Source organism: Bufo gargarizans, chromosome 8, assembly GCF_014858855.1.
Source record: "Bufo gargarizans isolate SCDJY-AF-19 chromosome 8, ASM1485885v1, whole genome shotgun sequence".
Taxonomy (NCBI): domain Eukaryota; kingdom Metazoa; phylum Chordata; class Amphibia; order Anura; family Bufonidae; genus Bufo; species Bufo gargarizans.
Window position 1 is genome coordinate 132,719,512 of NC_058087.1, and position 17,017 is coordinate 132,736,528.

The following is a 17,017-nucleotide window of genomic DNA, read 5'->3' on the forward strand; positions in this document are numbered from 1 at the left end:
TAACCAGCAAATAAAAAGGTTTCCTGTGAATAAAAAGAGTCTTAAAAATATTAACATAAAAGCATACCTGTGACAGGATGGTAATTCTTCAACTGCGTCACCACCATAGGGTCAGTCTCTTTCAGTGGATGGTAGGAAGCATCGCTCAGAGACGCACTCTGCAGTTTCCCCTTTGGCCTCTCTTTAGACTGATCATCTGGGTCTGCTCTGTCAGGTGCCGACTGTCCTAGTGGGGAGCGTGTCCTGTACAAGAAAATGCTTGGTACAGACACATTAAATATAAATTTACTGTCTCTTCATTTGCTGATCTACACAATAGATTCAGTTGCTTTAGAACCTTTACTTTTTTTGAACTATTTACATAGTTATGGGGGGAAGCTATCCTGCCTGAGCTGGTGCAATAGCAGTTCTGGAGATGTTTTTCAGCAGGCACCTGGAAATCCGAAAATGACTCGCTAACGTCTATGGGGCAGTGTTGTGGGCATGCTCTGTAACATGAGGCAGAGAGGGGAAAGCGATAAGCGCCCATCACATTTTCAATGGTGGAGCATGTTCTATATGACTTTTCATTGCAGTTCTACAGGTCATGATAATGAGATGACTGTTGAAATGTGATCTCTACAGAATAGAAGTCTCACCATATTTTGAGTCAGTGTGAAAACGGCAAGATTTCTACGTAGGTTTTCTTTAACATAGTGTGAAAGGAAATTCTTGTATAATTGTAAAGGAATATGTATCAAAAAGTACAATCTACAGTAGGGAAATTAAGGAAAACAGATTCCTTTCATACGAGACCTCACACTTTTCATTCTGTTCAGGTTTAGGGCATGACTGATGTATCTCATTATACAGCATACAGTCTTAGGCTTGTTTACCTACCCTTTCTCACACTTTCACTTACCGATTACCTGAAGTAGAATTTGATATGCGAAAACGAATTTGTTCAATGGCACTCTTCACCAAAGGATCATTTGGATTAATTGATGGATGCACAACAAACTCCACCTGTCAAATCACATTCAGCAACTTTTAGTTAAGACTTTACAAAAATAAAAATAAGCCAGTACAACCAGGAATATGTTACAGCCGCAAACAGAGAAGCATTGTCTCTTTCTACCAGTATAGAAAACAAGAACTGGAAATAAACTGACTTCTCCTTGAACCCCATTTTTTAAAGTCTGTTCATACGGGAACCTGGCAAGGAACAAGACCTACTTGTGGCAGGCACCATAGCTGCAGAATGCCTTCTATTTAACACAGCAGACACCTAGAGGCATGGTTGCGGATCACCAACTTTTAACCCCTCAGATGCCATTGTCAATTGTGACAACACCGTGTTGTGAAATCCAGGGAGTTCTGCACTCTGCGCCGGAATGGCTCCCCACACTAAGACTGATGGAGCCGTTCAGTTGCTATGGCAGCCTCGGGCCTTCTCAAACCTATGAGGCCTGGCACAGTGAAGTTCCTAAGGATCCATGCTTGTGGCAACACCGAATCTTCCTTAGGCTGCAATGTTAAATCATATGCAACTGAAACTGTACAGAGAAAAGTGAACATACTGTACCTTCTTTCTGATTCCATCTTGGACTACCACGGTATGGTAAAGTCTCAAAAGTCCTTCTTGAGAAAGCCTGTGGACCAATCTCCGGATTGATTTTTTGCAACATCTTGTAGGAACTCCTTCCTGTTTCTCCTGCTCCAGGATCATTTTCTGAAGACTGCAGACATTGAAAACTCCAGCTTAACATTGTCATGAACTATCCTTTAGCCTTATTGCAACAAATAATTTGCTCTACATATTTACTGAGGGAGATTTATCGCAAAACCAGAATGTAACATGAGGAAACCTCATCCTAACGTGGTCCCCAATTAACATAGATAGCATTCAGTGAGTACCATACAAGTAAACGGAGCGGTGGACAGACATGCAAACTACTGTTCCATTCAGAGATGGGACTTGGTGATCCTTGTTCTCAGGATCACTGGGAATCCTGAGACCTGTTCTTAATCACCTGTCCTGTAGATAGGTTATGAATAATTTTCATGGGATAAACCCTTTAAAGTTTCCTTGGCTTCTTACGTCCCTTTAATTCTCAAAGATGTTGACAAATGATTCATAAAGGGCATTTTATAAAAATGCTCCGGTGCGTCTCCATCAATATTCTATAAAATGAACAGTTTACAGATACGGGCAATATTCTAATTTCTTCAAGTTTTAATATGTGCTATGTAAACAAGATGTTGAAACTACCAGATTAACTACCGCATTACTCAGTACTCAGAACAAACAGAATAAAACATGTCATTTTACGTGAACAAGTTCTCCACTAATCGCAGATTCTTCACGGCTTCCACTATTATGTTTCTTCTCTTCAAGAGACGATAGGTTTCACGGGATCTCTCCAACATTCCAGGCTTACCGGATTTTTTACCTTTTCTTTCTTCCTTATCCTAGATTTAGGTATAAAGTAGATTAATTAGTCTAAATCTTGGTCCAAATACAAAATAAAGTAAGTCTGTCAGCAGGTTTGACAGTGCTAGGTATGAAATTCTCAGGCCTTTGTTTACTAAATAAACAAAAAAGAGGGCGCACCATAGGGTGAAAACGTATGGGGAAAGGTAAAAAACTCCAAATTGCAGGCTCACCTTAAATGGTTGTGCAAGTAATAGGCACAACACTACTGTCGGCGTATAGGTAATAAAAGCAATCCCCAAGAGAGGTTGGTATGCAGGTCTCCTCAGATGAGCATGCCTGGGCCCTCACGGAGGATTAGTACAACCCTTCTCCTATGTGATTGATTGATGTAGCATCCAACCAGAAGACTGGTATAGCTGTCACTGAGAGCAGGAGTTGTGGAGTACTGTACCACAATTCTGATTAAAACGTCTCATTCACAGTGATTCTGATAATAAAATAAACATACATAAAGGGACGTATACATAGCTATCAAGTTCTCATACCTAGCACTCGATGAAAGGAAGAAACATCCCTCAGCGCAAAGAACCAACCAGGTGCAGATGAAGAATCTTCAACCTGTTTATTGCAGAATCACTACGCATTTCGGGGACCACTTCCCCGTCTTCAGGTGACTAGTGTTGGATCGAACACTATTCACCTGAAGGGAAAGTGGTCTGCGAAACGCATAGTGATTCTGCAATAAACAGGTTGAAGATTGTTCATCTGCACCTGGTTGGTTCTTTGCGCCAAGGGATATTTCTTCCTTTCATCGAGTGCTAGGTATGAGAACTTGATAGCTATGTATACGTCCCTTTATGCATGTTTATTTTATTATCAGAATCACTGTGAATGAGACGTTTTAATCAGAATTGTGGTACAGTACTCCACAACTCCTGCTCTCAGTGACAGCTATACCAGTCTTCTGGTTGGATGCTACATCAATCAATCACATAGGAGAAGGGTTGTGGAACCGTTACAGCAGAGAGAACCTCAACATTAGGGATCAGCTTTCAGGGCAACCCTTATTCAATCATTTACTTTGCTACCTACTCCTAGTTTCATACTTTTATCATGTAAACATGCCCCTTCTAATACACGCTGTATGTGAGATCTGTGTGTCCAGCATATGCTGCCTTCACTAGCACTCACAAATCAGCACCGCTTTATTCCTGTATTGCCTTCCCCTTTTGCAGCCTATGAGAGATATATTCTGCTTTGCTCTGCCAGACATGGATGTTGAGGAGTATGTAAGTCTGGGAACTTAAAGTGGCCCTGGAAAAATTACTAGAAGTAGCCCCGTTTTGTAGTTTGGTCAAAATAGATGGAAGGGCGGGGTAGGCGATATAGACCATATGCAATATAAATTTGGCCAACGATAGATATTTCGTTTACATCGCCATATCACGGTAGAACATGGCATGCGCCGCTCTCGGCACGCACCATGTTCTCCTGAACCAGCACAGTGGAAAAGGAGGGAGTCCCTCCCTCCCCACTGTGTGCAGCTGCCACTGACCATCAATGAGAACAGAGTAGGGACTGTGGCCACTGCGCCACCAATTAACATAGTTCACGCCTGAATACAAACGTAGCCTGCATGTGCCGGCCATATCCCATACCCGGCCTCTATGACTGCACGCTGTGATCCACCGCAATTAACCCTTCAGGTTCTGAGGGGTTAATTGTGGCGGATCACATCGCGCAGTAATGGGAAATGGCCGGCACATGCAGACTACGTTTGTATTCAGGCATATTAACTATATTCATTGGTGGCACAGTGGCCACAGCCCCATCCTTCTAAGTATTATATTAATTGTGCCCCCCTCCACACGATTAATTAATTGGTGGCAGCTTCTGATCAGAGCCCCAGCAGTGTAATTGCAGGGCTCCGATCGGTTACCATGACAGCCAGGACGCCACTCAAGCCCTGGCTGCCATAGTCAGATCCCTGCTGCTGTGCAGGGAGAGTGTGAAGTCCTATTCGCCCTAATAGAGCTCTATTAGGGTTACTAGGACAAGAGTTCTAGCCCCTAGGGAGGCTAATAGTTATAAAATACCATGGTTATATGCTCAGCTGCCACTAGGAGGGACACTAGAAAGAAAAGTGTTGGCTCCACCCATCTGGGCTATACCCACTGCACATGCTGGAGCTAACCAGTTGGTCAAAAAAGCAGTAGGAGAAACAACAAAAAGAAGCCAACATGTCCTAAACCAGAGATAGGACTAGAACAACCCCCCTGCCCCCACCCAAAAAAAAACTAAAGTCTAGAAATAACTAAAGAGGGCGGGATCCTACGAGAAAAAGATTTTACGGGGAGTACAAAAATCAATTTTTCTCGTGAATGGCATCAGCAGAGGCCAGGGAATGGATCTGATAGAACCTCGAAAAGGTATGAAGCGAAGCCCAGGTGGCGGCCTTGCAGACCTGGGAAGCAGAAGCCTGATAGAACAGCAGCACATATGCTTGACTATTGTTCCCTTACACTAAACACTACATTACACTAAAAACCTGCTCTGTTGGAATGGCTGAATTTTCTGCGTTACTGGAATGAAAGGATAAAAAAAAATGCACCACCTACCAATCACCATAAGTAATATGCTCACTATATTGTACAGCTTATTATGATCACATGGATACCAAATAGTGTTTTGTGATATTTCATAAGTGTGTTACAAATACTTTAATGGTTTTAACTGTTTTTTTTTTTATTAAATATTTGATATCCCTGAGATCATAACCCATACAATATAGTGATCATATTAGATATGGTGATGGGAGGGGGGGGACTCACTTTTCCTGTATGGAATCCTGAAATTTCTGATGGCTCCCCTGGATCCAAGCCTGCTTGAAGCCCTTCTGGAAAACCCCACCCTAAGGCTACATGCACATGGTATGGTTCCGCATCCAAGCCACATTTTCTGCGGCTTGGGTGCGGACCCATTCACTTCAATGGGGCCGCAAAAGATGTGGACAGCACTCCGTGTGCTGTCCGCATCCATATGTCCATTCCGTAGCCCCGCAACAAAAATGGACAAGAGTACGCATTATTACAACTGATCCGCCAAAAAAAAACGGATGCCATACGGTAGTCATCCGTTTTTTTGTGGATCAGCAATTTGCGGACCGCAAAACACATATAGTCGTGTGCATGAAGGCTAAGACAGAGCATCACGTCTATGGGGCAGAATAAGTAGAACACCGTCCTCAGCGGCAGGGTTAATGATGTTGTGTCCACAGGGCATAGACCATATGTAGACTTGATGCCACTGAGAAAGGAAACCAACAGTGGAAAATGACCATGATGGAGTGCAGAAAACCAGGGCATTACCGATAAACATCACCATTAGGACTCATTTAGACAGCCGTATGTATTTTGCGGTCCGCACGTGACCGCCACTCTTATAGAAAACGCCTATTCTTGTCCGCAATTGCAGACAAGAATAGGACATGCTCTGTATTTTTTGCGGGGCCATGGAACGGGTGTGGACCCGTTCATACGCCGTGTGAATGGGCCCTTAGTAAGTGATAGTATGTGTTCTTTCCTGTTAATTGATGCTGAAAATTGCAAAAACAGAATACCCCTTTCTGTAGGTCACAGCCTTATCCTTCTAAAAAGCCATATGGGATGAAATAATTTTAACAATATGTTCCTGAAAGTAGACACTGATGTTCTGTGTGCGTTATAGTGCCCCCTGGCAGTTTATGAAAGCAGTGAAATACCCATAAATCTAATCTCCAATTCAAATGGGCTCGTGCATAAACAGACACTTTAGGGGAGATTTATCAAACTGGTGTAAAGTAGAACTGGTTGCCCAAAGCAACAAATCAGATTCCACCTTTCATTTTCCCACCAATCTGATTGGTTGCTATGGGCAACTAAGCCAGTTCTACATTACACCAGTTTGATAAATCTCCCCCTTTATCTCCCCTTATGTAGAGTGCTGAACAGGGCAGCAGGTTGATACAAGATAGCAATATCCAGAGACAGATAGATATACACACCAAGAAAATAGAAAAAAAAAACCTAAAAGTATGATAACCTACCAAGACCTCTTCAATCACAGAGACCTCATCATCATCCTCATCAGCAGACTGTTGTGAGAAGGCAGACACATTTGACTCTAACTGGAAACTGTCCATACTGCAATCATTTTCAGACAAAGGCATTTTGTCGAAATCCAGGGAAGAAGTGCGCCTCATATGAATTCTGGACAGACCTACAAAGACAACATATTAACCCTACTGAAATATTGTTACATATATGCTTGCTTTATTTTTGTAGACTCGTCTTCGTAAATCAACAAATACAATAAATTACTGATGTCACCATGTGCCATAGTTTTAAAACAAACAATCTCTCCATTGGCAGCAAGGATCACACCAATCTGTTCACCTGGCCACAACGTTTCAAATCTAAGTGCATTATCATGGGGTCCAGACGGAATCAACCGCAATTTTGAGATATAAAAAGAATAAAATAAATACAATTCCATAAGATGATTTTGAAAGTAGTAAGAAATTTGTCATGGATGATCCCACACTGTATGATCGACCAGACTATGCAAATATTATGTAGCCTGTGACTGGGATGACTCCCTTGTCTAGTTTTGTTAGTGGACATACATTCAGGAACTGTAGATAATTCAACTCCCCAAATAACTTAGCCTCAAGGAATGGAAGAATGTCTTACCTTTCGAGGTTGGCAGAGGAGTGCTTGTGGTGGCACCATCACTCGGAAGTGAAAAGATTTCTGATGTTCTAGGCCGTTTGTTGCTTTTCAATTCTTCCTGGTCATCTTCTGAGGTCTGAGGTTCCTCTGAGGCTTTGCTTTCAGGAGATGCTTTTTTGTCATCTCCAATACTTGGAGCAGGTGGCAGGTTAAGCATGGACAATTTCTCACTTTTAGCTTTTTCCTCCAGAAACTGTCTGCGTAACTCGCTTTCCTCCACAAATACATGAGAGATAAATTTTGTTGTCCTTTGACGTCCTACATCTTCCATGAAACCCTAAGATAAACATAATATCATTAAATATGATATGCACAAGCCATATTGTTTGGACAGGCAGTGGAGGCCCCTGATGCATATGTAGAAATTGGATGATCTAATGGGTGTTATGCTTTGCACTTCATGTAAAATATCATGATACTGACTCCAGTACAGCTATAGATTCAGGCCTCAAGATAGATTTTATTGGGTAGATTGGAATGGGTTTCTAGAGGTTGGATAATTGTTTAATAACTCACACAAAGTAGATACTTGCCTTATAATCTTGATTTGCACTTGAAAAAGACCCTTTTACACTATGTTGCATGGTTGATATGTTGGTGTTGTGCCTTTTCATAGGTATATAACATTTATAACATTCAAAATATCCTAATTATAGTGGATTTGATATATAATAGACCACGTGTGTTATATTCACCATTGTGTATGTATTTGAAAGTAGGCCAAAAGAGGTTCATGGAGAGGACACAGTTCATGTAGGTTTTTTTTCCTCTGTAGATGTACCAGTCTGAGAAGAGTCATTCTTGTCTGCTTGTGGATTTATGACTGAGATAAGGATATTTTCTAGACACATTTGGCACTAATTATTCCTACAATTTAATGTCTGTTGATGAAGCAGAACATCTGTTATGTATATGTATAATGAACATTAAGTTTTTAGTATCAGATAATCAATAGGACATATGTATCATTTTATATTGTTTAATATTATGAAGGATGTCAATGCATCTATTATCTTATATATTTCTCACTAGGAACACATACACTCCTAAAGCATGATGAGAAGAATTTAAAGTGTAGACTGTGTTAACGAGTCCTGTGTTAACAAAGTATATGCCATAATTGGTTTTTGTGTCAAAATTAATCCCTTAGCTCCGATTTAGGAATACATATATTATGTGTATAGAATGTAAGAGAAATCCGACCTAGACAGTTAACCCTTAATAGTGATGATGCTTGTAGCTTATGCAATAGTGCCACCTAGGTATGAATAGGTAACATTGCACCAACAGCTGAAATGCATTCTGGGTGCTATAGTGACATCACAGTCATTATTATATGTACACACCTAACCGACAAGTTAGGAAGGTGTGTCTAACTGATAAGTTTGTGATCATAAACCACACACACACACGAAGGGAACGAACAAGAACAACAACAACAACAACAACAACAACAACAACAACAGAGAACACAGAGAAACAAGAACGTACTTCAGAGCTGACTTCCCTTAGACTCTGCATGTCAACTGCACTCTCGGGTAACATAACTTTATTATGTGTAGTATTGATTGAATTAATTGGCTTGATATTTAGGAAAATCCCCGCTTTATTGCGGATGTGTAATGTTAGATGTACTACATCAATATTGTCACTATTCAGTAAAAGATGCATATTACTGAATAAAAGATCCAATATTGATATTAAAGGGAATCTCCGATTGGAATTCCATAGTCATATCAGGCTTGATAATTTATAACTTATGTAGCAATACTATCCGAGATTGGTCATAGTTTGAGCAGAGATTGTATATCTCATAATTGTCGTCGAGACGCTTCTATTACATTTTTATGTTTGATAGGCGTTATGGAACACTGGTAGTCGTGTTAGAGCCATCTAGTGGCAAATTTTGGGTACTGCATATCACTGTATTATTGCATATCATTGAGTTTCACATTTATTAAAGGGCTTCTGTCACCCCACTAAACCTTTTTTTTTTTGCTTACTTATAATCCCTACACTGCGATTTATGGCTACATTATCAAATTAATCATTTTGGTCCTGTAGATTTAGTTTAAAACAAGCTTTTAAAATATGCTAATTACCTTGTTACCAGCAAGTAGGGCGGCTACTTGCTGGTAGCAGCCGCATCCTCCGATCGTAAAGACGCCCCCTCCACATTGTGATTGACAGGGCCAGGGAACGGGATCGTTCTCTGCTGGCCCTGCCTGTTTGCATTTAAAATCTTGCGCCTGCGCCGCTGCCGTACCTGTCTTCAATTGGCGCAGGCGCACTGAGAGGCGGCCGCTGCTCGGCCGCTCTCTATCCTCAATGCGCCTGCGCCGATGACGTCACATCTACACCCGGCGCAGGCGCATTGAGGATGGAGCGGCCGCCTCTCAGTGCGCCTGCACCAATTGAAGACAGGTACGGCCGCGGCGCAGGCGCAAGATTTTAAATGCAAACAGGCAGGGCCAGCAGAGAACGATCCCGTTCCCTGGCCCTGTCAATCACAATGTGGAGGGGGCGTCTTTACGATCGGAGGATGCGGCTGCTACCAGCAAGTAGCCGCCCTACTTGCTGGTAGCAAGGTAATTAGCATATTTTAAAAGCTTGTTTTAAACTAAATCTACAGGACCAAAATGATTAATTTGATCATGTAGCCATAAATCGCAGTGTAGGGATTATAAGTAAGAATAAAAATAAAAGGTTTAGTGGGGTGACAGAAGCCCTTTAAGCTTTGATTGCATTTAAAATTATTGTATAATGATTTATATTTTTGCATTGACGCTGGTACCTTTTTTTACTGATTGCACAACATAATCAAATTAACAATGATCTCTTTTTGAAGCTTTTTATATGTCCACCTCTAGGACCAACTCCCTTTGAAATTTTTCCTTGGATCCTATTTTTTATATAAAGCATTTGCTTTATATCCCCGACATTGGAGACAATAAAGACACTTCATGCTGGATGCTTGCTGTATAGGTAGTTCTGCTTAGAACTATTACTTCTGATCTGTATAGTGATGTCCTTACCTCCAATATCCGGCATTTACACACCGAAATATTTAAAGGGGCTTTATAAATCACAAGACATTTATTTTACAAACCCCTTACAGCATTGTAAAACAATATAAGTAGTAATAGTTACTACTCCATTGCTGACACAGTCACGACCTGTCTCTGTTCTATCAGCTTCAGTGATGATCTGTGGACATGTGACTGCTGCAGCCAATTACTGGCTGTAAGTCATATGTTCATGCCACCGTGGTCACCTCTAAAGCCAGTGATTGGCTGCAGCAAACATGTCTACACATCATTGCTGGAACAGGAATAAATCGACGGCGGACTGGGGAAGCATCAGCAGTGGAGTAACAGGGGGAGGAGTAATAAATCAGTTTATAAAACATTTGTGGAGTTGTAATGCTCTGACATTCATGTCAGTTATGTGCTGAATCCAGCACTTCTATTACTCTCGCTCTACTAACAGAGCAGAACAGAAATTATCAGACATGGTATGAAGACCTACCTTAATAAGCATGTATCTCTCCAATAAGCGGCACAGCATTCTGGCTTCCAGCTTTCCCACATTCATGGCTACTTTGATCTCTCTTTGAGAGATTCCTTTTGTGCCTCGGTTTTCAACTGCAAAAAAATAGACACATTAGCCCACTTTTACTGTCGAGACTTCATCTGAACCCTGGCATAATTTGATACATCTTATTTCAGTGGCTTAGTGGGAAAGGAGAAAGCAGCATTTCTGAATCTGGGGACTCAGCATTCAATATGATTAATTAGGTGACAAGGACCTGATTATTTCAGATCTCCACCCTGTACTGGGGCATGTAAGTGATTATTCCAGATCTCAGCCATATACTGGGACATGCAAGTGAGTATTTCAGGTCTCGACCCTGTACTGGGACATGGACGTGTGACAGCCTGATCCTGCCAATAGCACTGCATGCAGTACCGCAAGAATCACAAAGCAACATCGAAAAGAACAGACTACAGGCAAAGAAAGATCTACTCAGGAACCTTAACTTTAGATATAGAAATGAATGTAATATGTTTGAGCACAGATGTTCCTGGAGATCCCTCCATGCAGTAAGTGACAGAGCACAGACATTCTTCAACATTCCTCTGCTCAGCAGTCAGTGGATTATAATCAAAATATGGAGTCTCTGAACACATTGTTTAATTTAACATCTAATATTCAGCAATATATACAAGAAAAATACATACTGAGTTCATAGGTTTGGGTTAACATATCCTTCTCATAAATAATATCTACTGGAAGAGACATTTTTATATCTTCCTCATCTATATCTTCATCGTCATCTTCTTTTTTCGTATACTCTTTGACAAGCTTCATACATCGAACCATTATATAAGCACCTATTAAAACACAAAAAAGCCTTTTTTCTGAACAGGCACATTTTACATTATGAGTTATCTTGTCCTTAGAGCACCAAACCTTATTCATAAAAATAGAGGACTAACATATGTAAACAAGAAAATCAGATGAGTAAACATACCTTTCTTAGTTTTGCACTGTTCTGCATGTGGTTGAATCTCATGTAATGGCACAGAAACTATTTTGACAATTCCAGCATTAACCATATAATGATAAAGCCTCTTAAAAAATCGTTCAGGCACACCCTTGAAAAGAAGAGGACAAGTCAAGTTTCGACAAACCATAATAGAGTGAATAGGAATGCACCACACACACACCAAACTTTTATTTATTTAATTCTTCAAAAATAGACATAGAAATAGGTGAAAATAAAACCCAACTAAATAATCGGTAGCACGTCCCATAGCTAATGAAGTGACCACCACCGAAGATCTAAAGTCACTTTTTTTTGGAGGTCTCGGGTAAATGAACCCCCCACAACAGGACCAATTCCGGTGGGGTGTGCAGTGGACTGTGCACCAAAGCTAATGATCACGGCCATCACAGTACCGCAGCGCTGCCCCTGTGAGAGGGTTTGCACATCTACTAGCTCACATCACGTGCTCCTGATGAGGCATCATAAGGATGCAGAATGCTATTTAAATGTGGAGCAAATTCAGGGCAATGAGTCTACAATGATAGCAATGCCAGTGGGAGACGTTGAGAGGGATTTGTTACCAGATGCCATTTAGGAGAGCAAGAGTGGTTACTTTTCCCACACTATTTGTAAATTGGATACAAATAGAGTTTTTGTATCTACAGCTACTCCCACTGCAATCGCTCCCATCTTGATGGAGGTCTTGGGTGTTTGATCAGCTGCATCTGTGACAGCTGCACACCCAAACATTAGCTTTGGTGCACAGTCCACTGCACACCCCACCGGAATTGGTCCTGTTGTGGGGTTTATTTACCCAAGACTTCCATATGAGTGACTTTAGATCTTCTGTGGTGGTCACTTCATTAGCTATGTGACGTGCTACCGATTGTTAGTTGGGTTTTATTTTAATCTATTTCTACAAATCAAGACACCAATAAAAAGGGATGGTATCATCATAAAGTTACTTTTCATTTAAATCAAGTATTGACATTAAACTTTTTTTTTTTTTACATTACCAGTTCTTCTCTAATGTTCACCAAAGTTTCTGTTTGATCTGGACGTTCACTTAACATTTGAGAAGCTCGTTCTGAGAGCAAGTCATACTTGTTTCTCCTAAAGGAGAGAGAAGAAAAAGTGGTGAGGAGAAATCAGATTTTTTATTTGCAGTTTTCGCAGGTCATATAACAGGTCTTAAATGCTTAAGATGAAGATACAGACAACGTTTATAAAAAGCTGTCCCTGACGTTGCACGCAGTATCCCATATCTAATCAGTTTAATATAACAGTGTCTAGACAGAGTGAAAATGTTTGCCCGTAAAATGGAGCTACTCCATCTCCTGCAAGTTTTTTTTTACCATTTTATCAATGAAAGAAATACATTTTTTATATTAGCATCAACAGATGTGCATTGCAGTGCCCAAAAAAATGGATGTATTGGGGAACACAGCACCATGGGTATATGCCCAGCTGCCACTAGGAGAAAAAAAAATAAAAAAATAAAAAAAAAAGGGGTTGGCTCTACCCAGATGGGCTATACCCTCTGCACAGGCACTAGACTAACCAGTTGGTACTAAAGCAGTAGGCGCACCAAAAACCAGAACAAAGAGAGAAGCCAACATGTCCTAAATCAGAGAGAGGACCATCAACAAAGAATCCCGGGAAAAACGGAAAACCTGAACTACGAATGAAACAGGGTGGGAATCGGTGTTCCCCAATGCAGCCAACGAGAAAATAATTTTACGGTAAGTACAAAAATCTATTTTTCTCGTGAATGGCATTGGGGTACACAGCACCATGGGAGGTCCCAAAGCAGTCCCGAGGGAGGGAAGAAACCTAACACACAGCCGCTAGCAGAACCTTGCGACCCAGAATGGGATACACCCAAAGCTATTAAAAGAGCTCAGCGGTGAACTAGCAAAACCATTAACAGATTTATTTAACCAATCACTGGCAACAGAAGTCGTCCCAGAAGATTGGAAATTAGCAAATGTTGTGCCCATTCACAAGAAAGGTAGTAGGGAGGAATCGGGCAACTATAGGCCAGTAAGCCTGACATCAATAGTGGGGAAATTAATGGAAACCATACTTAAGGAGAGGATTGTGGAACATGTAAAATCCCATGGGATTGAAAGATGAAAAACAGCATGGGTTTACTTCAGGGAGATCATGTCAAACTAATCTTATTGATTTTTTTGATTGGGTGACTAAAATAATAGATGGAGGAGGTGCAGTAGACATCGCTTATCTAGAGACTTTAGTAAGGCTTTTGATACTGTCCCACATAGAAGGCTTATCAATAAAGTGCAGTCTTTGGGCTTGGACTCCCATATTGTTGAATGGATTAGGCAGTGGCTGAGGGACAGGCAACAGAGGGTTGTTGTCAATGGAGTATATTCAGACCAAGGTCTTGTTACCAGTGGGGTACCTCAGGGATCTGTTCTGGGACCCATATTGTTTAATATCTTTATCAGCGAAATTGCAGAAGGACTCAATGGTAAGGTGTGTCTTTTTGCTGATGACACAAAGATTTGTAACAGGGTTGCTGTTCCTGGAGGGATACACCAAATGGAAAAGGACTTAGGAAAACTAGAGCAATGGTCAAAAATCTGGCAACTAAAATTTAATGTTGATAAGTGTAAGATAATGCACCTGGGACGTAAAAACCCAAGAGCAGAATATAAAAAATATCAGTGATACAGTCCTAACCTCAGTATCTGAGGAAAGGGATTTAGGGATCTTTATTTCAGAAGACTTAAAAGGTAGGCAGACAATGTCATAGAGCAGCAGGAAATGTTAGCAGAATGCTTGGGTGTATAGGGAGAGGAATTACCATTAGAAAGAGGGAGGTGCTCATGCCGCTCTACAGAGCACTAGCGAGACCTCATTTGGAGTATTGTGCTCAGTACTGGAGACCATATCTCCAGAAGGATATTGATACTTTGGAGAGAGTTCAGAGAAGAGCTACTAAACTGGTACATGGATTGCAGGATAAAACTTACCAGGAAAGATTAAAGGACCTTAACATGTATAGCTTGGAAGAAAGACGAGACAGAGGGTATATGATAGAAACGTTTAAATACATAAAGGGAATTAACAAGGTCAAAGAGGAGAGAATATTTAAAAGAAGAAAAACTGCTACAAGAGGACATAGTTTTAAATTAGAGGGGCAAAGGTTTAAAAGTAATATCAGGAAGTATTACTTTACTGAGAGAGTAGTGGATGCATGGAATAGCCTTCCTGCAGAAGTGGTAGCTGCAAATACAGTGGAGGAGTTTAAGCCTGCATGGGATAGGCATAAGGCCATCCTTCATATAAGACAGGGCCAGGGGCTATCCATAGTATTTAGTATATTGGGCAGACTAGATGGGCCAAATGGTTCTTATCTGCCGACACATTCTATGCTTCTATGTAGAATAGCATCAGCAGAGGCCAGGGAATGGATGTGATAAAAAAAAAAAAACTTTGAAAACGTGTGAACTGAGGCCCAGGTGGGGGCCTTGCAGACCTGGGAAGCTGAGGCCTGATACCGGACCGCCCTAGTGGAGTGAGCAGTCAATCGAAAAGGGGGAACACGACCCTTTGCCACATAGGCTTCCTTGACAGCCGAAGAAATCCAGTGGGAGATGGTGGCTTTGGAGGATTGTAAACCCTTATTGGGGCCCTCGGGAACCACAAAGAGGGAGTCAGAATGATGGAAGGACTGTCAACTGAATATACAGCCGAAGCGCCCGAACATCCAGGCGGTGGAGGGACCGCTCTCTGTGATTAGAGGGGTTGGGGCAGAAAGAGGGCAGAACTATCTCCTCGTTAATGTGGAATGAAGAAATCACCTTGGGAAGAAAAAGAGGGAACTGGTCGCAGGACCCCTGTGTCCTGGAGAAACACCAAAAAGGGGGAATCGACAAGAGAGCGCCGCCAACTCCGAGACTCAGCGAATGCAGGTAGTCGCTACTAGAAAGGCAAATTTAAAGGAGACGTAACACAGAGAGATCTCCTTCAAGGGCTCAGAAGGGTGGGACTGAAGGGCGTCTAAAACAAGATTTAAATCCCAAGGTTCCACCGGAGAACGGAAGGGGGAACGCGATGAGCGAACCCCTGGAGGAAGGTTTTCACCTTCGGGAAGCCAAGGGCCTTTGGAAAACAGACATGGCCGAGATCTGACCTTTGAGCGAGGCCAGACGAACCTCACCAGATTCACATCAGGCAAAATAAGCCTTCCAGGTACGGTGGTAACTCCTGGCTAACTGGGGTATAAGTGGTCTGAATGAGAGACTCAGAGACCGCCGAACCTCAAGACCACGGCCTCAACAGCCACGCCGTTAAATGAACTCGAGGTAAACTCTGGTGGGACAGCGGACCTTGAGAAAGGAGGTCGGAATGCAGTGGGAGCAGCCATGGGACGTCGGCGAGCAGAAACACAAGATCTGCGTACCACGCCCTGGTGGTTCAGATAGTGGAATTGTCCGTCTTGATCCGGATCGGGAGTCCAACAGGAAAGAGCTAGGAAAATGGCCCTGAGCTCCAGAATGTTGATCTGCGGTGAAGGCTCCCCCACTGACCACAGGCTGTGAGAGACCCGAAGACTGCCCCCCAACCCGCCAGGCTGGCATCGGTGGAAATCACCTGCCAACGTGGGGGAGGAAAGGATCGGCTGAGGGAGGCACGTCCTGATGGGCAGAGGGGACGGTTCACAAAGGAGAGCTACCTTGTCCTGGGAAAGGAACACTCGCCCGAGGCAAGTGTTAAAGACAATGCCCAGGAAAACCATTCTCTGGCAGGGAACCAGAGAGGACTTGGGGTGGTTCACCAGCCACCCGAACTGAGACAGTCCAGCTGTAGGCCACTCCTTGTGACTCTCCCCCATATTCTTGAATGGCCTTTTCTTGACAATCTTTCAAGTCTTCAGTTATCCCTGCTGCTTGCGCACCTTTTCTACCACACTTCTTTCCACTCAACTTTCCATTAATATGTTTAGATACAGCACCCTGTGAATAGCCAGCTTCTTTAGCAATGACCTTTTGTGGCTTAGCCTCCTTGTGGAGGGTGTCAATGATGGTGTTCTGGACAACTGTCAAGGCAGCAGTCTTCTCCATGATTGTGTAGCCTACTGAACCAGACTGAGGGACCATTTAAAGGTTTAGGAAACCTTTGGAGGCGTTTTGTATCGATTAGCCGATTAGACTGACACCATGAGTCAACAATATTGAACTTTTTCACAATATTACAATTTTCTAAGATGCTGACTTCTAGTTTTTTCATTAGCTGTAAGCCATAATCACGAAC

At 42.1% G+C, this 17,017-nt stretch overlaps 1 protein-coding gene across 1 annotated transcript in view; it reads right to left on the reverse strand.

The window, feature by feature from the left end:
* Positions 1-17,017, reverse strand: part of GTF3C1 (general transcription factor IIIC subunit 1) — a 146,012-nt gene that overhangs the window by 99,026 nt on the left and 29,969 nt on the right. Inside the window, exons 5-14 of the mRNA XM_044304002.1 lie at positions 12,751-12,847; positions 11,720-11,843; positions 11,427-11,579; positions 10,714-10,829; positions 7,147-7,462; positions 6,501-6,673; positions 2,312-2,451; positions 1,565-1,718; positions 902-1,005; positions 68-243 (exon numbers count right to left, since the gene is read on the reverse strand). Of these exons, the coding sequence (XP_044159937.1) occupies positions 68-243; positions 902-1,005; positions 1,565-1,718; positions 2,312-2,451; positions 6,501-6,673; positions 7,147-7,462; positions 10,714-10,829; positions 11,427-11,579; positions 11,720-11,843; positions 12,751-12,847 (1,553 nt within the window). The remainder of the gene's footprint in view (positions 1-67; positions 244-901; positions 1,006-1,564; positions 1,719-2,311; positions 2,452-6,500; positions 6,674-7,146; positions 7,463-10,713; positions 10,830-11,426; positions 11,580-11,719; positions 11,844-12,750; positions 12,848-17,017) is intronic.